Source organism: Triplophysa rosa, linkage group LG21 (genome assembly GCF_024868665.1).
Source record: "Triplophysa rosa linkage group LG21, Trosa_1v2, whole genome shotgun sequence".
Classification (NCBI taxonomy): Eukaryota; Metazoa; Chordata; class Actinopteri; order Cypriniformes; family Nemacheilidae; genus Triplophysa; species Triplophysa rosa.
Window position 1 is genome coordinate 19,391,777 of NC_079910.1, and position 27,761 is coordinate 19,419,537.

The window sequence follows — 27,761 nt, forward strand, 5'->3', positions numbered from 1 at the left end:
TCTGAACAGAATGGGTCTTTATTCAGGAAACGAAAGAAAAAGATTGTAATCAACACCCCATTTAAATACAAAATAAAGAACAACATGATATTCAGTTTGCATATCAAAGAGCCATTCAGTAATAATTACAGTCTGAACACTTCATAAACCACTTGTGTGAATCTCTACACAAACTTGATTTAGAAACTAGAACATTACCAATATTACAAAGATTTTAGCTTTAAAAATAATTCAAATTGAAATCATATTTTAGCAGTTAGCATCATAAAATTATATATTCATATCTTTCCACATAAAAATAGCCTACAAAATAATATTAATGACATATAATATGAAAAATTATCCCAAATATTTTGCTACCATTAGTGTAAAATAAAAAACAAAAACAAACAAAAAAGAAATAGAAATATGCATGAAAAAGTTTCTCCTTTTGTTAGCAAAACACTATCCAAAATAACTACAATCATTTACATCAGTACAAAGATATCTGGATTTAAAAATAGTTGCAATGAAAACAAGGGGTTTCATCTTTTCTGACAGTAAAAAATGACACTGTGAATCAGAAATTTGCAAAATATGCAATGAAAAAAATAAATCTGCATTAAAAAGGTATACACTGCAAATCTCACTTTTTTTATACAAACATTAGAAACAGTATTGCACGTCACAACACAGATTCGAGGTTAGTAAGCCTTTCAAAATGTGTTATATTCAAGTTTCTGAGTATCAGTGAGGGGAGGGCTGATACCCCTCCATCTAACCGGGGAGAGTCTCAAGTGTTTCCCATGAACATAGTAGAACCCTCAATGTTTCCTTGCTTCAAATAAAATACACGACCAACTTAAATAGTAGCCAAATCCATGTGTGCTAAGCAATAATACATAAATAGATTCACATACGCATAACTAAACGGATGTTTCGAGAAACAAAGGGTTTTACGTCTTCCAGCGTGATGCCGCGTGTGAACGTAACCATAAATACGTGGGCAAATAAAGTGAGCATTGGAGATCTACGGAAATAGAAAAATACAATTTAAATCAAATAGTTATCTGTCTACAAAAATAGTCAAACAAATACGATTTTTTAAAATGACGACAGCAAAAATACACACACGCACATACCAAGCAACAGTGTTGAACACGCAAAACAGAACAGAGTACTTGTCGCAAACAAGGAAAGACAGGTGTTGTTGACAGCGTGGCGGCCATTTTGTTTAGAACAAGGCCACCACGTGACAATTTTCCCATGTGATGGAACAACAATTCACATATTTCACGTGTTGACGCGTTAAAAAGTTCCCCAAAAACACCTTTGCTACTTATTCAGAGTACACAGTTTAAATCGAATCTGGGTCCAGCGTCTTACATAAGACATCAAATAAGTTACTATGTAAAAATAAAGATATTTAAATTATCCAATAGACTTAAAACAGGTGATAATTATTCAAGAATTAAAATAGTATACAAAAAACGTGATGTGATACAAAATAAGAAACTATTTTGCACTTGAGTCAAAACCAGGAGGAACTGGTTTTCCCAGTGGAGAAAAGAGAGGAGAGAGACATTGAAAAGGTAGTGCATCACATGTCCTACAAAGTGATTAGAGATTCCAAAGTCTGGGAAAAGGCGACACGTCAACAAATAAATACATTACTTAAAAATACACATACGTAATAAATAAAACATACAATCTCAGCTCACTGTCGACACTTGAAAGGTTAAATCACACATACGAACTAGTAGACAGTACGACAGGGCACTGAATTCTTCACCAAACCCAAGAACACGAGGATATACAGAGTGCAAAAAAGAACAAGAGAGAGAGAGACAGCAGATAGACGGATAGAAAGAGCAATACAGTACCAAACAGCTGGTTTTAGGACCAGCGACCATTGCTTCTGTAGAGATTGTCCATAAGACTGCTCAAACACAGAGAATCACCTGATAACTCTGAAAACCAAAATAATCTCAATATGAATGCTACGCAACAAAAATATCCTACGAAGACCTGCCGATGGAGTTCCTCTCTTCTCTCCTTTCTCCCTTCACGTCTGTATTTACTGATCTTTTGTTGTCCAGATAATACGTAATCTACACAGACGATGAACGCAATTACGATTCCTTCTGCGCAAATGTATATGTCTACACGACCTAGATCAGACATACTACTGACAACGATAGCGCAGACGGGTTCCTATCCTGCGACGGGTCACGTCACTTAAGTTGACTATCATAATAAGAGGGGTGGGAAGGGGGATTCAGGGATGTTCAGGGGTAAATGTCGAGAGGGTTCTTGCGATCCTCTAGATCCAAGAGCTTAAATCGAACTGAAACCTCAATTCGTAACTAGACTCACACGGCACAAAGACGAGACACAAAAACCACAGGACAGCACACCGTCTCTTGACTACTTATCAAGTTACAAAATGGCAGAACTCACTACTCTAAAAACTAATGTCACTTCTCTCGTAATAAGTTTGTAAATGGATTCATCACAACAATGCATGCAGAGGTTCGTTACGGGTAATTTTACACATTTTTTTTACCATCTTTCGTTATTATTGATTATCTTATATCTAAGAGTCTGACCTTTTCGCCTCATGCTACATTAAATTCCTCTGTTTGTCGTTAATATGCATCGTGTTTAGTTTGATCTGTTTTTTTTCTTTCGTATATGTGCTGGTAACCTTTACACTGCATGCAAATGATGTACAGCCACAAACATGCACATAGGTTTTCACATTCTGTGTTTCCATGGCAACAGGTCGGCCATGCTTTTGTGAGAGGAACACACTGCATTTCTGCCTATGACATCATCATTGACATCACAATGGCATTACATAGAACACCTACGCTATCTACTCATGTATATCCTATATAGCAGCAAAGCTTCTTCTATAGCTTGTGATTAAATTGCAAGAGTAGAGCAATAACAAGCCAGATTAATATTCTGAGGTATTATCTTTTTTGCCAGTAAAAAATGGAAAGTCTCTGTAATTATTAGCCAATCATTCCTATTCCTGCTAACAGCACGTGGGAACATGGGGGAAGGGGAAATTGTATCGTTTTTGTTTTATACCGCGGCAGAAACGTCTCATTTTCAGGCCGCGCATTTTGCTACCTTTGGTTCGAAATCCAGGGCCGGCATCAGAAACGACGTCATCAAGGGTTTTCCAGAGACAATTGCGCACTTTGCCCACTAGGAGGGGATTTAGCAGCAGACGAACACAGACTGACCAAACCAACGAACGAAACAAACAGGCTGCCCCCCCAAGCGAAAACATTCTCGTTTCTACTTTTTAAATCTCACATATAAAAATAATTTGAAAAACTACAAAAAATCAATCTCTTTTTTCGTAATCTCCTTTTTAAAAAACACGAAAGTACCACAAAAACTCTGTTCTGAGCCTGAGATGTGCAGGGAGGGGGAGAAAGAAGTGGTTTGGTGAAATAAACTGAGGCTTGTAGTGTTTCTGGCTGCTACAAAAGATAAAGATATATTTATATATTTATAGTCATATATATTCTCTATATACTGTATATGGTTACGTAACTCTATACTGACAGCTTGAATTCAGGGGTCAAACAAAGCATCTTTTTTCCCCGCTGCAGACGTGTGGTTTCGGCTTCGTCTCGCATGCTACCGCTCTCCCAGAATTTCCGTCTTTAGTTCCAGCGGAAGTGGATCTGGCGGGGACGGTCGGCTCCTTCTTTCACGAGCGGCTTGTGGAACTCCCGGCCAGCGCGGGAGTGGATGTTTGCCCAGCAGAACTCGCAGTAATACTGCAGACAGGTGACGTTGGCGCAAAAGAACGGAGCAAACTTCCCTCCGCATCGCGCTCCCTGACACTCATCGCACAGCTGGTCGTCTAAGACGTACGGCTTCACCTCCACCTGTGTCGCGCATATGAAAATTTTTTAAAATGATTCATTGTACATTTTCCGTTACTTTTGTAACAGTTTTGTTTTTCTTAAGTGCAGTTAAGTCAATTTCACAACATAACCTATGAGTTCGGTTACCCGTTTGTCAATGTCGCCATGTTGCAGCTGGACGAATCGAGCGCTGATGGCAGCGATGTAGCTCTGCTGATTGGAGAAGGCCACACGCCCCGCCCCCTTCGGGTACTTCAGTTCCGGATCGGTGTCAATACCCGCATAACAAACTCCACCATACAAGCGGTCCATTATCATTGCTAGCTCCACTTGAGAGAGCGAGACACAACAACACAAATGAAAGTCTGTTTCCTCAAATACAAAACCTTTAGACATTTTGTGTATCTGCATCTCTTTATGATGCTGTCCGGTTATCAGTTCGAAGTACCTGCTCTAAGTGGGCGTGGTACTCCTCCCACAAAGATGGTCTTGCGAGGGTCCAGTGGCTGAGAGCCGTCCATCACGAAATCGCTGTCACTTAGGTTCCATGGACGAATTTGGACCTAAAACATCGCACACATATCCACTATGTAATCGCAGAGTGTACATAACACAAACAGAAGCGCAGAGTACTTCGTTTTGCCTCTTTCACAGCGGAATGGTCAGTGATAATGTGCATATAAATGCTTGTGTCTGAACTCACAGGCTTGTCTTTAATGGTGGGGCTGGACACACACAGGTAGAGCTTTCCGTCCTCTTCCAGACAGGCTTCGATCAGGGCCTGCACCGAGCTCTCCTCTTGGAACAGGAGGAAGGCGTAACCTAGACAACACCACAACACAGCAAATCAGCACGAGGATAGAAGGCAGTAACTAGGACAACCAAAAGCTTTGCGCAACATATGGTGCTTACTAGATATAGTAAAAGATAAAATTATGTATTAGAAAAATACAATAATTGTGTATTTTGTCATTTGATAATCATATATAATTTAATATAATTTATTTATTATTTTTACACTATTAGTGTATGTAGCTGCCACAGACAGACCATGTGTTTTAACATGCTCATCTTCATGAATTACCTTTAGGAGGAAAGTAAGACTTGCTCTCTGCTTTGTGTGGCCAATCAACAACCAGGTGACCAAAGCGCCGGAAACTGCTTGTGATTTCATCTGCATAAAATGTAAGAAAGTTCAAGAAATTTCATACAGCACACATATCCACACCGAGCAACCAGCACATTTCACTTGTATTATGTGACTGAAAAGCATGCAGAAGTTTATATTTCTGTTCAGATGATATTTCTGAGCTACTGCAATATTAACATTTGTTGATTAAACAAACTCTCTGTGAAATCAGATACTAGTAACACATTAGCTGTGCCCCAATTCAGAGGCTTCATCCTCAGAAGGCTCCTTGCCAAGACTGAATGGGCCCTATTTTAACGATCTAAGCACATGGTCTAAAGCGCAAGGTGCAAGAGCACTTAGGGTGTGTCCGAATCCACTTTTGCTAGTTTAAGAACGGGGAAAACGGTCAGCGCGCCAGGCACGTGGTCTAAAAGGGTTGTCCCTATTCTCTTAATGAGTCATGGGTGTGTTTTGGGCAAAGTGTGCAGTAACCCAATCAGAGTCTTATCTCCCATTCCCTTTAAGAGCCAGTTGCTCTCGCGCCATGGCGGATTCGCTATTTACACGGCGGAATTTGCAAGAGCAAAGACTGGATGCTTCTCCAGAGAGGAAACGCGTCTGCTCGTGCGTGAGGTTAAAGCGCACGAGCAGACCATCTACAGGACAAGTCAGATTTTTTAACTTTATGTACACAATAATAATCTTTTACATTGTAATCCATTTATTTTTAATATTTGGCTTGTTTGTGTACTGCTGCGCGTTCCTCTGTGTGTAATAAGCAGAATGTACGTGTGCTGTGCACCCGCCTATAGTCGCATATTACTAACAAGCTCTTTAAATAACAAAAAAATATATTGCGCCGTTGACTTTAGACCAGGTTTCAGTCGGTCAATGGCACAGTCTATTTCAGTTGCCTCAAATAGCAATGCGCCAACAATGCGCCCGAACACACATCGTTTTCAGACCAGCACACGCCCATGGGCGCACAAATGGAGGCAAATGCATTTGCTATTTGAACAACATGGCGCAGGACGTGAAAATGAAAACTGCGTCGAGCTGAAACTAGCAAAAAACACTTGCGTCGCGCCTGGCGCCACATTGCAGCAAGTATGTGATAGAGCCCAATGTGTCACAGCAGCGCGACTGAAGGCTACACGGCCTGGATATTTTTCAAAATAAACATTTAAATCTTTAGTTTAATGAAGTTCAACTATGTAATCCACAGAAAGGGTCCCTGTCGGTGTTTTAATATTATATATAACATTGTATTCTGTATATTTCTAAGGTTGGTTAATTTGATCAGGTGTTGGGCAGTTTAATCTACAGCAATGCATCATATTCTCTAAATAAAATTAAAATTTCTGGCTCCATATTTGTTTTAGAAACTCAGAAATGTCGCTGCTGTGACACAGAAGCAAGAGGTGACGCAACTATTCATTGAAATGAGACCGTCTCATTTCATTTCGCTTTGGAGGCTACATCCCTCGCCTTTGAAGTCCATGTTCTTCGAAGGGTCCAGCCTTTGAATTGGGATGCAGCTATTATATCAGTGGATATTCTGTATCATAGCAACCAAAACGTCTCAGCTGAAGAAACACTATCAAGCACTCACAGCTGGCGTTGTCAGAAGAGTGCCTGACGTTTCCAGCCACTTAAAAATGCTTCAGTGGATAAAGGGTCAATATCTGTTCAATATCCATTTTTGTATCATTGTATTAAGTTTAAACTAGATGTGCTCTGACTGACACGAAATCAACATTCCTCGATAGCGGCAGCCATTTTGTTGCTCAGTAAAGGCTTTAAGTTTCTCAGAGCTGTTATTGAATAACGTACAGAAGAAAGATTTCAGTGGCACCAGGGAAACAAACCGTAAATGTGTTTAAAAGTGATTACCCATCTCATAGTCAAACTGCTCATTAAAAACATACTGAGTACCAAGATCACCATTCAAGATTTGCACTATACAAGATTCTGAACTCAAGCTTTTTCACTTTTTTTCAAACTAACCTTCGTCGATGTCAGGCGGCAGACCACCCACAAACACTTTGCGGGAGAACCTCTCCATGCGTTCGCCGTTCTGATGGGGGTAACAGTGAGGAGACCCCAGAACACCTTGGTTGCCATGGCCGTCGTCAAGTAGACCGTCGTCAATGGGGAAGAGGGAGGAGCGTCCTGTTAAAAGATAAATGACAGGTGAGAACACACCCTTAGACATACATAAACACAAAAGACCATTTACACTCATATTAGCATCCGTCTTGGGTAATCTGATCAGAAGTGGCCAGTCAAAACAGATTGACATTGACACGTGTTTACGTGCACCTCAAATGCATCTCATTTCGATCAAATGCTAATTCATATAATTCTTTTCTTAACGTATTACCTTTTTTATTTATGTGATAACAGTTTATGTTAGTAGACGGTAATTCTGAAGTTGATTCTCAATTGGTTGATTTTAACGCTGCCCACTTGTGATGCATGTCAAAGTATGTGTGTATCTAGGACTGGAACACTGAACCAATTTCAAAAATCACATCTGCTCTCATTATACCAGACGTCATTCTTAAAATAACAACCTGATAACATGGTGTCGCTAATGACCAAGAAAGACAGAAGCACAGATTTTGAGTCTACAAAATGTAGAATACACACACAAACACTGTAGGCCTACACATACACACAGAATACTGCCATGCCAACACAGCTTGAACAAAGAATGTAGATTTTACCTCGTCGTCTCCCATAGCTCCTGGCTGCATGTGAACAAAAACAATACAGAAAACTATGAAACGACAAATGGAACGGATTTTACTTTCGTTATTGAGTGATTTCTAATCTCTTTCTCTCTCACAAACACACAAGCAAAAAGACTTTGGGCAAACTGTGCATTAAGTCAGTCATTTTTTGTGAGCTTAATGGGAATGCTGGTTTTAAATGGTTTTGGTTTGACTGCTTGAAGTCAACATGACACACTGTTCCCCAACTCATGTCACTTCCAAAATGTTCCCATGTACCAACAATATTCAGTGAGGTAAAAAAACTAGTAAATTTCTTAGTCAGCAAGACCACACTAATTGACCAACTTAACCAGCAAGACTATCTTGATAAACTACTGTATCATCACAAGAAAAACTACCTTGGTTGACTAGCATCACCAACTAAGACTTGCTGGAAAAGATCATGCATGACGTATTAAAATCATCGGAAAAGTGCATATCGCAACATAATGGTTTTCCAATGACATTGTCAAATAGTTTTTTATGTGCATGAATGATTAAACATGGCTGTTCACTGATGCTTTCTTTTCCAGGAAATAACGTGAAAATTGTCTGTTGGTTATATAATTTTCCATTTTTAAATACATTTTTTACATAATTTGAATACATTTTACAGCTTAATTGTGTTGCCTTTTTGTCATGCAACCCTGAGCTGAACCCCGAACTGACCAGTCTGGTCATTTCAGCCTGGTGAAGGTTTAGTATGAAATTGTGCTAAAGTTAATATTTTCTTGATGCTGAGCAACCTCTCCAACTATCAGTTCAAATGATCACGACTCTCACAGCACATGTTCCAATGGATCATCTGACCAACGTTACAGAATGCTCTTAAAATTCATGTATTTGAAACTAACACATGTCTCTCTCGTGACCCTAACTAGCTGCACAAACCAGTTAAACCCCACATAAGACGATGACCAATGTGTCCAAAACACTTGGATTGTCTGACATGAAAGAAAATGTTATTCCTTTCTTACACATTGATTCCATTAATACAAGTTCAAACCAATTTTGTTATTTGTTTTGAAAAGATTTTTATAGGTATGCACCGATGTATCGGCCACCGATATTAATCGGTTGATGTTGGATTAATTTAACACCATCGGCATATCGGCAATAGCAGGAAAAAGACAGAGGCAATGAGTTGCATGTCTGAATAATCCAAGGTTTTTCTCTAAGCAAAATAATTAAATAGCAACAGCACAGACTTTATCTTAGTTTATTAAAGAAATTTTCAATTTTAAGTGAAATATGAGTTAATGTTGTAAATAAAAGAAATATTGGATAGCAAAAATCACATTTGAAGATTGTCATTATGTGTCTTATTGTATTTTTATCTTAACTTGTGCCTCTCTTAAAATGTTAAATGGATCCAATTCATTAATTAATGCAGAAAAAAATTGCTATTGTAAAGTACAATGCAATTGACCTCTGTATCGGTTTTGGCCAAAAAAAATCCTATCGGTGCATCCCTAGTTATGTTGACTTGAGAAAGCCAACATACTCATGTTTCACTTATTTTTTATTGATGTTTTAACTCCTATCCAGTTCTCTTTTTATGTGGGCTAGTTAAATACTTTTCGAGCTACCAAAATCTGAAGACGGCCTGCCCTAAATTGAAATTTTGCGAGCCCTGCATTTGCTAAGATTTTGATCACGACCACAGCAACAATGGTGTGAGGCAAGTTCCACAGAAATACTTTTGACTAAAGGCCAGTTCACAACAAGAACGATAACTATTAAATATTAGCATCCACACAAACAGATGATAATGCTGCATTTTCACATTTGAAATGTGTGACACCTTTAAAGTCAAAATAGACTTTAATTGTCTGTCAATGGATAAAAAAATCCATCAAGTTATGTCAACGATAATGTTCATCTGTTTAATTTGTAGTAAGTTGTGGTGTATACTCTGCTATTCTCTTTATATCTATAGCTCATGGTGTTAAGGGGTTTGTTCAAATCCCCAACACTAAGATAATGCTTCAAAGTGAAAACAACACAGTGCTCAAACAATATTTCTTTTGACTCATTTTGTGTGATAGTGCGATCTACTATCATCTATTTATTCAATACAAGTGTTACTGAAAATATGGCACAAATGTGAAATTCACCACCCTATCTAGTTTCAGAGACCATAAACTAAATTGGGTAAAGTGAATCCAAGCCCAGTGAGAGTTTGCTCACGCTTGCTAAAAATGGAAAACTGGCAAACGTTGCGTCTGCATGAAGCAAGCTGATTAGTCGAGCCAGGATTGCTCAAACCAGATGAGTGTCAAATGCAAAATTGTGCAGCGTTTCAAAATGCTAAAACTGCATTGTGAACTTCATCCTCTTTAACTCAAATGTAGTTCTTGTCATGGGTGTTGATATAGCAATACAGGGCAATATAGTCCTACAGTTGTACTAAAATACCTTGACACTGATATTCATCACGCAGTAATAACAAATATTAACCTTAGCCAAGAGAAAGGATGTCACTTAAAGAATCTGCTTCAATTTTATAAAAGCTGTAAGTCTTTGCTATGGACCTATGCCTGTATCTCATAATTCTCTTGACTGGGAACAGTAACTGATTTCATTAAGTCAATTTTCCTCAACATTTCTGATTTCTCAGTTGTATATTGTTTATGGGCATGGTCTGGATTTTAGTATGTTACAGACAAGATGGAAACAGAAAAGCTCACTGTTATAATTACCATTGAACATGAGCAGGCCGTCAGCACCGGGGTGGGGACATCCCACACGGCCTAAACATGAGACAGAGAGAGATAGAGAGAGTGAAATTGATGACACAAGCAAATCATTGAATGTCAAACCTACCGACTCTAAAGCTAAAGCTACCGACTCTAAGGTCTCTTCAACGCATCTTCGCCTTAAAGCTCTCAAACTCTCAAGTCACAAGACAACGAAGAAACATTTCAAAATTTACTTGCAAAACAACGTCTATTAAAATGATTGCAATATATTTTAAATGTATAGATCACCAGCAAAAATGTTCGGCATGTGTTGCAAATATTCGAAACATGCCTTATCTCTAATGGGAAAATTTGCAGCTATGAGGATCAAAAGTAGCTGTGCCGTGAAACACACAGTCAAAGGTCTGACACACGTGAGCACATTTGTGACCCTGCACAACAAAACCAGTCACAACACATAATCTGAAAGCTGAATAAATAAACTTTCTATAGATATATGAGTTGTTAAAATAGGACAATATCTGGCTGAGATACAACCGTTTAAAACTCAGGAATCTGAGAGAGCAAAAAAATCAAAATATTGAGAAAATTGCCTTTGAAGTTGTTAATCAGGGGCACTGTGGCAGGCCATCCACTCACAAAAATAAAGTTTTTATATATTTAAGGTAGGAAATTTACAAAATATCTTCATGGAACATGATCTTCACTTAATATCCTAATGATTTTTGGCATAAAAGAAAAATCGATAATTTTGACCCACACAATGTATTTTTGTCTTTTACTAAAAATGTTCCCGTGCTACTTAAGACTGGTTTTGTGATCCAGGGTCACATTTGGTTCAAACTAGGGCGGCACGATTAATCGTATTTTAATTGTGATAACGACTTATGCTTCCCCACAACTAATTGAGCATAATCGTTGTGCTATTAATGTTTTAAAAGCAAGCACAAAACTCCCAAAATGGTCAGAAAATCATCGCTTATATTTTGCCACTTCACAAGAAATACACAAACATTTTTTCATTGCACTTCTACTATTTTAATACTTTTTTGCAAAACCCACAGACAAACATGAAGGGTGACCAATGATTTATAAACAAAAGAACAAGAAATCAAAAATGGAGTAGCAAAGTTTCATTCCAAAAGTCACAAAATGTTCATTTTTGTGGTGGAGCTTTTAGATGATTGATGCTTTGAAATACGGTGTTGAAGAAGTTCAATGGCAGCAGATTATAACATATTCACTGGCTGTAAAGTATAGGTCTAATAATCATACTGAAGTGAAATTCAAAACAAAAGTTCAGAACTGACAAAATAATCATGTTTAAAATTTTAACCATGATCGTGCAGACCTAGTTCAAACCAGTGGCTCTTATGTAGATTTTATTTAGGTACAAAATATACAACCAACACCAATCAAGCCAATAATCTATGTTATTCATCCCTAGCTAATGCACACTGTGACTGCATCAAAAACACAATCAATACACATTTATATCAATCTGTCCCAGATATATAGTTTGTATTTTGACTCGGTATGATTGGACTAAGTTCCTTCAGCATGTGGAACAGACCAGATATATCACAACTACGTCTGTGGTGAGTGAGATTTGTGTGAATCTGGGAGAAAACGCTGCTTTATTTATGTTTTGTATCCCAGCTTATACTAGCTCTTCCGGTTTCCCGTTTTGGGTATCAAATATTAACTACTGCCACCTGCTGGAACGGAAAATGATTCCTCTCGCACAGGCGTGGAACGAACGTGCTACTTGGCCGACGTGTTTCTACCATCGGCTTGGTGTGTCATGGCAATTTTGGACCCAGACGCAGTCAACGTCATCCAACCTCACAGTCTGCTTTTCGTCTGCGGTAGTTCGTTGCGTCGGCTTAGTGTGTACCTTACTTAACAGACACACAGAGAAACACATGCAGTCTCTCGCACACACACACACACCATCTGTTGTTCAATGAATAAACAGATGCATCAAGAGACACAATTGTACACAGCCTTCACAAGCTCCGGTGGGTCCTTCCTGCGGTGAAGCAACTTGCTTTTCATCTGTTTTCCGATCCCGTACAATAACACAAGACAACCCAGTATTGTGTGTGTGGTTCTCTGGTATCCGTGCCAAATGTTGAATATTTCAACACAGTGAAGTTGTTTTCAGTGTTTTGTTTTTGCTCATGGCAGCACATTCACTGATGCTGGCTGCCACAACTGCTCGTGATGACCCATTAACCCAGCAATCCTTTGCTTAGCAGGCTTCTGAGAAGTGGTTCGCTCAGCACACCTCCCACGATCTGTTCGATTAGGAGCATTATGGCATGATACCAAAGCTAACTGTGTCTACCGTACCCGTGGCTTAGCCACAGTTTAAACTCAAAAGGCCCATTCACACCAAAATCAATAACTAGCGATGCACCAAAATGAAAATTCAAAGTCGAAACCAAAAATTCAGTATGTAAAAAAGAATTGTTGTATAATTGTATAAATATTGGACTTAATTTCATTCATTTAATGAACATCAATTGACAAACTACAAACCAATATAAAAGTTTTATCGACAGTAGCACATCATAACTGGACAGAAAATATTTGAAAACAATACTAAATACTGTATGTTATTCTTCATTCAGTTATCTGTTATTCACTTCAAGTTGATTTTATGAACACTAGTTTTGAGATTTTCTTTAGAATTTTTGCTATGTTATTCTCCACATAGCAAGGTCCTTGTTTTTATTCAAAATCATGTGTTTATTAAATGATGTGTGTTCCTCAAACAGGATATATAAATGTTCCCACAAAACAACTGAAGTGAAGTGACCGTTGAATTATGCACAACTAAGCTGGTAAAATGTATTAACAAAATCCAATTTGATTTCGCATTGACTAAAAAAGGGGTCGGTGGAAGCCGCAGGGACGTCCCTCGCTTATTCTGTTCTGTCCTTTGGCTGTCACACACAGAGTGTCAGAGTGTGTCCTGCACTAAATATAGTCTGTACCCACACCCATCGCTCTCTCTCTGTCTCACTGCAGTTAGTGCCGCCCCATGTGTCTGGTCCATCTGCTCCAGCAGGCTGATCGAGAAGCTCGAGTGAGAGAGCGCAGTGCCCCACCCAGCACTCACACTTGCATCTCTGTCTTGCTGTGACACCACGAAAGGCCTCTCGACTGGGACTTTACCCAAATACAGATCAGCCGGAATGTTCTTTGGGTCCAACTAAAATGATGCAGGCCGTGCGTTACAGTGATTTTACCGGGATTGAGAGGTGCTGTTAAACCCGCAATGTGAAACATCATTTGCGATGACTTAACTATATTGCCCGGATATTGAATGAGAAAAAGAACGTTGGCCAGGACTAACTGTCCATCCAACATCTGGCTGGAGTGCAGTATAATGCACCAATGAAACACAGACAGTAAGACTATATTAAAAATATAGTAATGTCGTGTGGCATATTGGCCGGGATCAATCGTGCGGCGACCTGTGATGAATTCCCACAAAGATATTAATATTAACAAGATGCGCCAATGCAACGCTCAATATGGCCGCCCTAGCGAGGCTTTGCGCATGCATAGTATCTTAAGCAACATGAAAAATAATGTTTTTAAGCGCAATTTGATCATAGAAAACAAACGTTATAGTACAGTTTATGTCATTTTTAAATGTTGTTTTTAAATATGTCGTTTAATTGGGATTTTAGAAAAATCTGTATTCCCATTCACGTCTTGTTTGAATTACATAATAACATCCCGGAGGCGCGTTGAAAAGATGGCCGCCGAGTGGCACGACTTCCCTAAACGGACTTTGATTCCCATCTCAAGGGTCCTTTGCCTATCCAACTCCCCTGTCTCTACCCAATGCTTTCCGCTCTACTATCAGGTCCCGTTAAATCATAAAAAGCATATTGTTTTTAATAATATTATTTGTTACAGAAGCAAAATGCATAAAAGCTGGGTACTTTTGTACTATTGTGTAATGTGAATTACTTTAAGGCAGTCACAGGTGTGCATATATTTGCTCAGGTTTTAGCTCTAAAACGGTTTTATAAGCTCTTTTTGACACTTTGAAACATTTAGCCCAAACAAACATCGGCAGCACACACAGAAAACCCCAAATCGCAAGCTCTGCTTTATAAGCAATGAAGGCAGACCTTGTGTAAGTCATGATATCCAAAATATATTTACCAATGTTCATGCAGCAAACGCTTTAAAAGCCTTTTAATCTGGTTACCATGACAACAGTGCATCGAGCAGGAAACGGGTCTTACCCTTCAAAGGATCCTGCTCCGCCCTCATGATGTCAATCAGTGAACTCTCCAACGAATGCATGTTCAGACTGTCGTACATCCTGGAGCGATCCTGAGAAAGAAAGAATGACACGCTTATATTATGTGCATTACAGAAGAACACTAGTTACTCTCAAATAGACACTGCGGCCATCTTCATTCCAGAGGGAAAAAGTGTACGAATGTAGTCTGAAGTGGACTGGCACCCTTGAACATGATGAATCGCATTCTTTCCAAACTGGCCGCTCTGAGCAGGAATAGAGTCTGTTTGTGTTGGCCGCCAATGAACCAGTCACCCCTGAATCTCTGGAATACTGCGGCAGACCCTCTGGAATGTTGTTTGGAGAACTATGGTGTGTAGAATTAACCAGGCAGGAATGTACGTGCGGGACAGATTTGCATGCGTCGCATGTTTTCAGTCGGGTTGGTGAGAATATCCCTCTTCCCTCCTGTGTGCATTAAAGCAGCATCCAATCTCCTGTCATACCACCTGCCTAACAACATTCCGTGGATATCTGTGTCATTACCACAATGAGCCCAAGAAGGAATGTGAAGATAAACACAGCCATCCGCCAACCCTACAAGACCTGTGTGTGAACGTCAGAGGAAACACATGCCCTGTGCACAGCTGACACAAACATGGTGCACATACAATGGTCTCATTCTGTAGTCAATCGCATGACCTGCTAGTGTATGCCTGCAGTTCTTTCCACAGTTTTCTCAAAATTAACCCAAAGGAGTGATCAAATTAAGGATAGATACCCAAAGACAAAGACTTTTTAAGTTATTTCATTATTTATTCATGTGGTTCAAAACCTGTATATGACGTTCTATAATAATTTTATACTACCAACAAAATAATATTGAATATTTTCTAAATGTTCAGATCATTTCTAGCCCTGTAAGCTGTTTATTGCGAATAGCAGGTATTGCAGCATGTTAGTTTTTGCATATAAACTTAAATACTAGGGATGCTCCGATACCATTTTTTAACCAACATTTTTTTCTGGTACTCGCCGATACCGATGCCTGTATTTTTTTTGGTGAGGTGGCAATTTTCCAAGCACAATACACTGAAACTAATAACTCTGCCTCAAAACACATTATGAAAAAAGACACGTTTATGTGCTTGTCACAAACTTTCAAAGCACAATTTTCAGTCAGTTCTGTCAGGTATGTCACGTATATAAGTACGAGTACTAGAGCTTGGTATCGGGCCCGATACATCCCTATTAAATACAAATGTAAAATATAAAAAAGATCTAAATAAGGAAATATTTGTACATTAAAGAACATCTGAAATCAAAACTGAAACTCTCATGCACTGATGTTCATCTTCTTGTGAAATTTGAAATTTCTTCTGAAACTTGATTTCAGCATCTTTAATCACATTTTGAAATGAATTTTCCTTACTCCTGGTGTGCTAGTTTAACATATTTACATCCAGTCATGTCCCTAGACAATTCATAGACTATTTTCCTTGAAAAATGTTGTTTGCTGCTGTGTTCAACTTCAATGTAATTTAAGATACTCATTGGTCACAATGGTGAGTGCATACTGTACACATACACACACATATTTGTTTTTCTATTATGATGAGGATTTTCCATTAACTTCAATTATATTTATACTATTTTTATTCTGAGATAATATTCTCATGAGTTGACACCGTTGGCTGCTCCTACAACACCGGATGTTTCAGGTTTTACTTTTCTTGTGATGTCAATACAGCAAAACCTCATACACATTAAGCAATAGCACTAGGTTTTGTTGTAGGTGAATGAGCTACCATCACGCAATTTCATTCCAGCTTCCAGTTACGAACTACCCATTACCTATCCATAATAATAAAATAATAATCTTCATAATAATTCGAATAAGAACATTATTTAGGACTATGTATTGGTTCCTCTTTCACTGGCAAGCATGTTTATGATCAACATTAACCGAAAAACACACGACGCAGGAGCTCAACGATTAGACATGTCACAGCCATCTGCCTCCCACAGGTAAAGCAGGTTTTAAAGCCAAAGCTCATATCATTCCGGTGCTGTTCACAGTATCCAGTCCTATTCAGAGGCCATTTACTAAAGCTTACAGACGCAGCGAGGCTGGGAAGGTGCTAGCGACGCTAAATATAGCTTTAGCAACATCACCAAAAATAGAGTCTGAAAAGCAGCTCAGTTCCGAGTGAGGAACATGAGGCATGAAGACTCCTTCATGAGTCCTCTGTCATTCTTCCACTAATGTTAGGCTAGCAGTTTGCTAGTTAACGATTTGATATCTGCTAGTAATGTTTATAGTGGAATGTAACAAACACGTTTGGCTTTCTGTCCTTTTCTTTGGCTTTTCTGTTCTCAGATTTAGGAGTGATCCATCATACACTCATTAAAATAGTTTCAAAACTAATTCCAATGTAGCATATGTATAATGCTAACTGTATAAATATTGTCCGTCAAACACGAAATTATATAACAAATAACAAGTATAATGGCTGACCAGTACGTGAATGTGCACAGATAAACTAAGAAAAGTGAAAGTAACTTCTGATACACACGAAAACCTTATCTGTGTTTACTAAACGAATGAAGCCAAATGATAGGATCACTTTCTTTGATATCTCTTACCTCTAACTTTTGGTGACCGTGAAAACATGCTACCCTCATATTATCTGATCCACTACACTGTACCTGAAAATTACAGCACCCTGTTGAAAAAAACAGAATATGCTGGATTAGGTTTTGATGCTGGTTTGTGCTGGTTTAAAATGGCCATGTGCTGGTTCCTCACCAGCTTAAACCAGCTCAGGACCAGCTTAAACCAGCACATGACCAGCTTAAACCAGCACAAACCAGCATCAAAACATACCTAACCCACCATATGCCGTTTTTTTCAACATGGCGTTACTTATGAAAAAGTCATTTCCAGGGTTCATACGTTTTCTGGTTGCCACATATTTTGATCTCTCTATTTCTTTGTTTCTCATTCACTTTTCTCACATTTGAGTGTTATTATCCTTTTGGTTTTCTCTCGTCAAAACATGACGCATTACATCTGCGGTATACGCACACAAACACAGAGAAGAAATGAGAGGACAGGAGGAGAGGCGCGTGGAATGTGAGGAATTCCAAACGGCACCCTGTTTATGGAAATGAAACAATACCATAGATACTAGTAAAGTCTAGCCTGTTTCCTGACAAAGGAGAAAGTGATGAAGGCCAGGCCAAACTCGTCTCAATTGGCTGTGATGTGGCCAAGATGATCTGGTTCGAAATGAACTAAGAATTTGTGTAGAATCATCCTTAACATGCTTCGTATCAAACGATTGCTGTGCAAACGATTACCAACGTTTCGAAATACAACTAGCTCCTCAAAACACCTAACTAAACAAGCTCTAATCTATCAATCTTAAACTGCCTGCCAAAACATGTCTGGGTCATGTTTTACCCCAGAATAAAAAGGTATTATTATTATTTATAAAATATCAAATAATAAACACAAGAAGGGCATTTTATTTATGCATGTATAATGAGATTCACCCACATGGGTCAATATAGTTGTTGGCACACCTCACTTAAAACTACCCCACCTGGAAACCAGGCTGGATACACCCCTCCCCTCCTTCAAGTGCTGTAATAGGTAAATGAATTCTAACAGACAGGGTGTATCCAGATACACTGGTGATTCATTTGTGAATGGCCCGGCTATCTACAAAACAATGGGGCAACTTGGCAAAACCTGTGCCACACTCTCGCTGTCTCTACCTTTAGCATTATAATACATCATGAATTCATCTGTACTTTTAAATATACTCTGTTTTCTCTCAATTTTTTTCTCAAAATGTTTTTTTTATGAATTACGTTAGGCTGGGGAATATATTTAGGGCTACTGAAAGATTATAGTTTTGGTAGGGATCTTAAAAAATCACATTACTTTGTGGGCTTTACAAAAACGCAAAATAAACGCAATATTGACATTAGTCATTTTTGTCATTTTGATGTATGAATTTTTGTAATTTTCCACATTTTGAGACTTTTATTGTCCCGAATTAGTCTATAAGAAAACGCCCGATAATGAGTGTTGAGGACAGGTTCCATCAGGACGAAACCAGCAAAGCCCGTGGTGACCTCACTGTGACTCATTGTCTTCAGATCCTGAGGAAGGGTTTGGATCAGGTTTTGGAACAGTGTGCACAACACATTTGTTTTACACACAATTTAATTAGGGGTGGGAGAAAAAAACGATTCACATATGAATATCGATTCAATCTGCGAGTGATTCGAATCGATTCACAAATGTCAAAAATTGATTTTTTAAAATGTTACATAACGTGATGCATAGGCGCCGATCCTGTGGGTGCTCCGGGGACATGCGTGCCCCACTCCCATCTACCACACACGAGCAAGAATCATATGCGGCATTTGTAAAAGATGGCTTGGTTGGGGCCTGTGGGGGTGGGGTTTGGTTTTGGCGACGTGAGTACCCACTGGCGAAAAAAGAAATCGGAGCCTATGACGTGATGTCTTTGGAACAAATAAGTCGGAAGTCAACTGCAAGAGCGGTGCAGCACTCGGACCTTTTACAGAGTGCACACCTCATGCGCAAACACAGCGGAGCATACAGGAGCAGTAGAGAAAGAGAGAAAACCAAATACATTCAGCCCTGTAGGACTAAACTGCAAGATAAACGAAATACATTTTTAGGATGGTCTTTCTCTGCATCTGCTCTGTGCAGTGAGTGAGCGGCAGCGAGAAACAGCGCATTTAATTTACTATACCGCAGCTGACTTGTCAGTAAGTGCAAAATAGAGTTTCCCAAAACCTGTCACTGTTTAGACTTAAGAACATGAACATACTTCTGTAAATATGCACAGTTTGTTAGCCAGACGGACATGCTGGGTGCTCTGCACGGGACTAATACACTAATATTGGTAAAATAACCGCTCTTTTAATGTATGATGATTTTGTCACAGGAAGTGACTGTCGTTTAACATACAGCACTGATGAGTCGCGTTTAATTACTATTTTGTACTTGTTTTTAATGTCTGACAGTAGAGCTGTCACGATTATTAAATAATCGTCTCATCGCGATTGTTTGACCTCATCGCGATGGTTTCAGATCATCGCAATTATTGAACATCTCAATAGAAGACACTAGGGGGAGCTGTACTGCATCTTCATATTGCATATTTTATTGTATATATTGTAACTAAAGCATGGTAATACTTGTAAAATGTACCACCACAACACAATCACTTAAAAAAACTAATGCATATACCATAAAAATAACCTGCAGTACAATTTAATGTTATTTCAGTGTGAAAACCAGTCTACCAAAATCTCATTAACATAGAAGTAAACTTTTATTGTAGTCTTGCAAGTGAGAAACAAACAGACTAGAAGCTTTTCTATGACTGATAGCATTTTAATGGTGGCTTCAATTCACTCCTGATCAATTTACTTAATTTACAAGTATTTTACGGTTGTATTATTGACCGGTAAAAGCCTAAACCTTAAGTATGATGACCCAATTTTTTCCAATGTATTTCCAAGAAAAAGAACATAGTCTTTATATTCAGAACAATATGGTCGTTTCAAAGCTGAATAAAAAATGTATGAGAATTAAAAGTCAAAGCTCTAAAACAGACAATTAATCGTCATAATCGCAATGATTTATTAGACAATTAATCGTCAGCCAAATTTCATAATCGTGACAGCCCTATCTGACAGCAGAATACGTCAATGAGAATGGCTTTACTGGGCACTCAGTTGTATTAAAAGTAGTGCTGTCAATCGATTAAAAAATTTAATCTGATTAATCGCACATTTTTTGTGATTAATCATGATTAATCACACATAACATTAATGTTTTTAAATATACTTTTAAATTCCAGTCATTTCTAATTTAATCTCCAAATAAATGTAGAAACAATAGATTTCTTTAACAACATCATTTTTATGAATGAAATCCAACATTCTGATATTAGTACTGCGACTGATGTCTCTATTAAATTGATTATTTTGTTTTTTATTTGAATTATAGGCATTCAACATTGAAGTACAATCCAGTACCTCAGAGATGACGTATTTTTGTAGGCTAACCCGGAAGTAAGCGCCGCGCTGGTTCGCTCGACCGAAAGCCTATGCATTTTCCCCATAGACTTTTGGAAGATCGCAAAAAATAAGCTCTGTGATTAACAAAGGTTTGTGATGTTTACACGTTTTGTCTATCAAGATAGTCATTACAAATAAACACAACATTTGTTACTTTTGAAGTACAATAGGCAGAAGCAAAAAGGTAACACGATGCTATAAACAGACTACACTAAAGGGTGCTTGATATCAACGTCACCACCAACAAGCCTCCGACTACTCTTTCAAACTTTATTAAAAATGTGTTCCCTGGTAAGTAACTACTCCGTGAATGAATCCGGATTCCTCTTTTCTTTTGTTCTTTGATTAATATTAGTGACAGGAGTCACAGCACCAGGTTTAAGAGTGCAGTCCCTTTAAGAGCTGCCGCACGCAGATCTGACACCCTTTCCCATATTCACAACTCTTTGCATTCATTTAGGATTTTATTTAACACGTTGAAGTCTGTGCTTTCTGGCATAATCTTGTGTGGTTTTGTTTATTCAAGCACGAAAGAGAACGTAATACTGGTGCGCTGTCTGACAGAGGTTCAGTGACGCAGCCTTTAGCCGGTGACTGTAGGCTATACACCAGACGGGACCGCTGTCGCGTTGCGTTTTACTGCGTCCCACAGCTAGAAGCTGTCTATCTTCACTGAAAGCAACTGTTTCAAATTTAATGGTTTAAAGGCCTTTACACGAATAAGAGCGTGATTATGTAATGTAACGCTAGACAAAGGATGACAAAATAGACGGATGCTGTGTTAATTGCGTTAAATATTTTAACGCGTTAAATCTGAAAAAAAATTATTGCATGCGTTGACGCATTAACAGCCCTAATTAAAATACAATATGTGACAGTTCTAAAAGTAGAAGCCAAAGTACCAACACTAGTCTGACTCTGAGCGCAAACGTGACGCGATGACATCTTAAATATGCTAATTAGTACATCAAGAATCGATTCTGAATCGAATCGTGACCCTAAGAATCGATTCTAAATCGAATCGTGAGGGACCAAACGATTCCTACCTCTACGATTTATTTGAACATAGTTCGAATGGACATCGCTACTTGAATGTAATTTTGTTACTGGTTGCGATGGCATAGTTGGTGGTACCTTGTAGTGCGATTGGTTTACATTGTTGCGTTTGGCAGACACTTGTATCCAAACACCTTACAGTGCAATGACGGTATACATTTTATCCGTTTGCGCATTACCTGGGATTCAAACCTATGACCCCATTGTAGGCATCATGCTTACCAGATGAGTCCATCCATCAAATATCAATCAGATGATTACTCAAACATCTAAAATGCTCCCACACACACACACCTGCAGGGGTAGCAGCGTGTTGCTGTTGTTGTCGGTACGGAACATATTTTCTTCGATCCAGGACTTGGGCCCCAGGGAACCGGCGGAGCGGGGAAATTTAGGAGGAGCAATGACATTGCTGGAGAAAGGTTTCTTCATAGGAGAGATCTGGTTGACTCCGCCGGGAACGCCAATGCCACCCCCACGCCGATGGTCTCTGCCCCAGGACATCCCACCGGAGTTCCAGCCGCTTCCGTGATGGCTGCCCCACGGGGACGGCTTCATCATGGGCTAGAGGTACAAGGAAAAGGTGTGGTCAGACCTGAAACATACTTGAGCGTGAACGTTTTTAGCAATGTAAGCTTGATTTTCGCACATTGTTGCAATGCAATCATAATGAGTGTTGCATTCTTTCAGCATTGACGCAAAGGGGGGGCATTAGTGTATAGGGGTGTAACGAATACACTCAGTTCACAATTCGATACAATACTTTGTTTCACGATAAAAAAGTAACAAAATTTTATCATCTCTATTTAAGACAAAATTGAAGATCTTTACATGGGTTGAAGTCAAATGACCTGACATTAATAACAGGTTGGACACTGATAAATAAAACTTAATTTTAACATGAAATTATCATTATTAGAAATTAAGAAAGCTAAACCCTAGGAGAGAGCTATTAAAGCAAACAGCAAAACATTAAAACATAAGATATATGAATATAAGCCACATGTTGGCATCTTAACTAATAGGATTAAACAAAAGTTATATTGTAAAAACACTGCCATAGCTCTATACATGTAGTACATTTTTTATAGCAATAGCACAATTTATCTTTCCACCCCATGTTAATCTCGGACATGATATTTTGCCAATACCTATGACACAACTAATGTGACTGCCATAATCACCCGTATATGAGTTACTTTGAGTGTGGCCAGACTTGGCCCTGTTGTACGAGTAAGAAGATTTAAAGCTTTGTATCTAACACTGCACATCCCATGAGTGCTAACAGCAACCACACGCACTTTCAGTGTACTCTCCCACAAAAAAATGCACTCTTTTACTGCATACAATGACAAAAAAATGTTTTGGATTAATAATGTATTGTGTTGCGTCATTGCATTATGCGCACTCTCCCCAAATTAAGAACCACTCCCATGCCGTTGGTGTGTAACTGGGTAATGGCTTGACTCGAGCGTGCACGTGTAGGTGCAAGATTGTGTGCTCATACAATCTGGTTGAGTGTTTACGGGATCGTAAGAGGTAATTACAGTTGATGGCGTCTAGACACTGGGAAATATGATGCTGAGTGTTATCAGCATTGCAGCAAACTGAAAACCACATACTGGTGTAGAAATGAGACAAACAGAAATGCCTCAAACGGTCGAGATTATGCTATATACTGTACACAATAACGTGTTTGTTGTTTATTTCTAAATATCTATAAAGTAAAGGGATAGGTCACTCAAAACTAAAAAATATTTTGTCATTTACTCATCCTCATGTCATTTCAAACCTATGTGACTCCTTTGTCTCTCTATTTTGTCGACTGATGGTAACCGACCAACATTTGCTCCCATTGAATTCCAGAGTATGAACACAAAACCATGGAAACATTTCTCAAAATGTCTTCTTTTGTGTTTCACAGAGGAAATAATGGATTTGAATGACAATAATGACTGATGTTGTATTTTGGGGTGAACTGTCCATTATGTTTGGGTGAACTACAGTATATCACGTTTTATTCAATACACTATTTTAAAAATGAACAACCATATGGTGAATGACTACAGAACTAATTGTTCGCTCAATTACCATAAATATCCGCGATCACCCACACCGACCACATACACAGATTTTTTTTGTCCTGAATGGAGGGTGTCTCAAGCTTTAAGCTATAATATCTGGCTAAAAGACGTGTAGTCTTAACAGCTGTTACACCAGCACGACTTCAGTATGAATGTCACTGGTATATAAGGCCACTCCTAAAATCATGTGATCATCGCCCCCTCCTCCTCTACCCCACCCCCACTGGACGTGACCCACAGTACTGGCAACAAGGCCTAAAATACTTAGTATCCAAAGATAATGTATCTGCCACAACATAAGGTCAAATACATAACCTGGTTCTGTATGCTAATCGTCTATATTTTTTCTGGATCTGAATGATGTTAAAGATAATGCATAAGACATTCTTTAAAATGATTTAAATCGATAATATGTGTTTTTTTATCTTTTTGTTTTAACCATTTTAAGAATCAGCTAACAAGAGCCATTTTCGATGACAATTGTTTACACCGGATGTGCCTGTATGTTCGTTTTAGTTTGCTGTTGTATATGTGTATATATTATACGAATATAAAAAACATTTTGTATGCCAAGAACAGCCAATATGGCATTTTGTGAAATGCCTTTGCTTATTTAGAAGGTTTAAAAGCAGATTACAGTAATAACAGCTTTTTTCGAACAATACTGCAGTTAGCAAGCTGATGACATCTCTTAAGCTTTCTCAACAGGAGATTTCACTGAATGCCCCAGAGGTCAAGATATATCTGGAATGTCAGGTGAAGTCTTTAAACAACAGCATAACAACTTGTGCACGTGTCCACTTTGAGAGAAAAAACGACCTTTATACTTTATCTTCAGCAGTATGCAAATATTTCCTAAAGCTGTTTCGCATACCTGTGTGACCTATTGTGTGCAGTATACAGCCAGAGCTCAATTTACAGAATACAGTATCCCAGGATGCAATGGGCTCGAATTGACCTTCAATTAACAGCCCGACCAACGGACAAAAGACTTTACTATTTTTGATATAGAAATTTGACAGGCGCACACATATGATTGCATCCTGTTTTCTATAGGTAATTGCTTTTTAATATCTGGTAAGCGGTATGTACACTGAGTGCTATGCAGTAAGCTAGTACTTAATTCCGAACAGACGCAATGTATGTATGTATGTTATGATCAGGTATTTAAACCGTTTGTTTAAAAGCAAGACTACAAGGCGTTTATTTTCTAGCCTGGATCGTGGTGACGCACTGACAGACAAGACGGCCAGGCCGCATTTGTATTCTGGGTACAGACGTCACAATGGTTCCATTGAGCGCTGCAACAGTGCAGTGGTGCGTTATGACGCAACAGCAGCAGCAGCAGCATTTCAAGGCCTCGGTTACGTCATAATGACAGTTCAACGGCCAGTTTCATCCTCCGTTATAGCAGCGTTTATTACATAGTTATCCTATAGTACCTACATAGTATGAGTGAAAATGAATCGGCGACGGTGTGCTCACCTGGTGGTGGTTGTAATTGTTCCGCTGCTGCAGAAAGGCGCCCTGCTGCTGCGGCGGCATCTGCGGGCTGACAGGGGACCGGCGGATCTGCGGCTGCTGAGGAGGGACGTTGAAGGGGCTGCCGAAACCCTGCACGGGGCACGGATTGGCCGACATGGGAGAAAAGCTCTGAAAGAAGCCGGAGGGGATGCCGGGGTAAAAGTTGTCGGTTTCGGTGTTTGGTATCGGGTTAATTGCGTTGGCAGAATTGGAGACGGGCGGAGGGGGGGAGCTCGTCTGAACGGACCACGGCGTTCCGAAACCGGGCAAGGTGGGGGACGCCGAGCCGCCCACGGGGTTCTGCATCTCCTGATGGGGGAGGTTCGGAAAAGCGGCTCCGAGCATGTTATTGCCACTGGTGCCGTTGGCGTTGTTGATGTGGTGGGCGCTGGGGGACTCCATCTGAATCTTCACCTTGGACGATGGCGCATCGGCGTCCGGGCCCGTGGAGGAGTAGGGCTGCGGCGGCAGGTGGGGTGGGGGAGGCTCAGCCTGCTGACTTAACTGCTGATGTATGTTCCGGTCGTGCTGAAGGTCACCGACCGTCTGTGCGTGACCTACAGCGGGGTAATGGCTCAGGTCCTTGTCGCCGGTGCTGCTCTTGTCGCCGTTGGTCTCGCCGGACTGAGAGGCTGTCAGTCCCGCAGGCACATCCTGCATGTTGCGCTGATGTGACGGGAAAAGAGGGGACGCCAGAGGCGAGCTGCTGCTGGGGCACACCGGAGAGGGGCTGGAATAGGGTGCGAACGCGCCTCCGCCGAACAGTGTAGTGCCGTTTGTGATGTTCGCTGTCTGCAACAAACCGAACCCGTAATCACCCATTTATTTGCGCCAGCTTTCCTATTCCCAGGCCTCGTCAAGAACAATAAGAGAATCCTACAACTTCCTATAGACTGAATGGAGCGAGAGAGGAGGAGCTTTCGGTCGAGTCGGTCGCCTTTTCATCCACTGCGAATGTTTAATTTAATTGTCTGCGGCTTTTTTAGCCGTTCTAGCCTTCCGTCCGACCGACCGCGCATCCCCCTCCTCGCGTTACCGGCTGATCAGCTCCTGCGGCAGAGGATTAAAACTCCTGCACGCGCGTCACCCTCGCGTCATAACGCCGGCCACGCCTCTTCGGCGTGCTGTAGAGCCGCAGAGAGCCGCATTGTGCGCGTCAGTCATTCATTATTCAGGAGGTGCAGCAGCAGAGCAGACCGGTCCGGCCTGAATGCTGAGCTCCGAGGCTCTCGGTCGGAAATATGGCATCTGTTTGGTCAACTGCTCATTCTGGTGTCTTCGCCTTTTTATTCACCTTTAGCCGTTATCATTTTTAGCTTGGAGCCAGTACGTGCGTGTGGACCATGCGTGGTGGACGCAATAAGTGCATTCAGACAATAGCTACAAACATATACAATGTAAACCATCAACTGTTACAATGAAACAATTCATTTATGTAGAGTGTTTTGGACCTTTTTTGCGGGTGTTTTATTGGTTCCGAACGTCCAGATAACATCCCACCAATAGAACCCAACACATCAGGCCTGCCCACAGAAACCTTGATAGTTTTTGGTGTCTCAGTATGTTTTTAGTGCAACTATGGTAATGCAAGTGATAATTACCCTGCCAACATGTCAAAAACACATTAGTACATAATGGAAGGGTTTCTATTGTTATTCAACAAGAATGGCAGGCATTAACAGTGGTGACTATTAAAATTTGGGATTAGTAATTATGTGGCAATATAGCACGTATTATGTGTGTATTATATAATGTACACTTTAGTTTACTGTTTATTGCATGGAATAGTAGGCCAATATAGTGTAGTACAATATATTCTCTACTAACAAAAATCATGTTGTAAGACATGATGTCATCGTATTAACATGGCTTATACCATGTACCACGTGTTTTTTATAAACTCGGATCACCGTTTAATTGATAACAGTAAGAATTTATTACCATGGTCTGTGTTAAAGTTTATCCATGTAATGTCACCTCAGTACAATGGCACCACCTCAGTTCCTTTTTTAAAGGTAAAGTGTATGTACCACTGCACAAGTTCTACCGTATATGGATTGTAGTCTAGTAAACACTATAGTGTAAGTGAATATGTAAAAAGTGCAGCCTCACAATACGCAGTGACGCTGGATGCTAAAAATATCTCATTAAAATGCTACCGGGTGTCAAGGTGATTCATTCCCCATGCATGCTTAAACAGCATCCTCATGCT

General features: G+C 39.7%; 1 protein-coding gene across 2 annotated transcripts; it reads right to left on the reverse strand.

Moving 5' to 3' along the window:
- Positions 1-27,705, reverse strand: cpeb2 (cytoplasmic polyadenylation element binding protein 2). Of its 2 annotated transcripts, XM_057363390.1 has the most exons (11): positions 25,511-27,704; positions 22,236-22,505; positions 14,755-14,845; positions 10,484-10,534; positions 7,734-7,757; positions 7,012-7,176; positions 4,957-5,046; positions 4,576-4,694; positions 4,321-4,435; positions 4,020-4,201; positions 1-3,893 (listed from the first exon to the last, which is right to left on the reverse strand). In XM_057363390.1, exons 1-11 carry the CDS (start codon positions 26,369-26,371, stop codon positions 3,666-3,668), a joined length of 2,196 nt encoding a protein of 731 aa, XP_057219373.1. In that variant the 5' UTR covers positions 26,372-27,704; the 3' UTR covers positions 1-3,665. The 2 variants fall into 2 exon arrangements, with proteins under 2 accessions (XP_057219373.1, XP_057219374.1); XM_057363391.1 differs by lacking the exon at positions 7,734-7,757 and having other exon boundaries at positions 25,511-27,705.
- Positions 27,706-27,761: the final 56 nt, after the last annotated feature.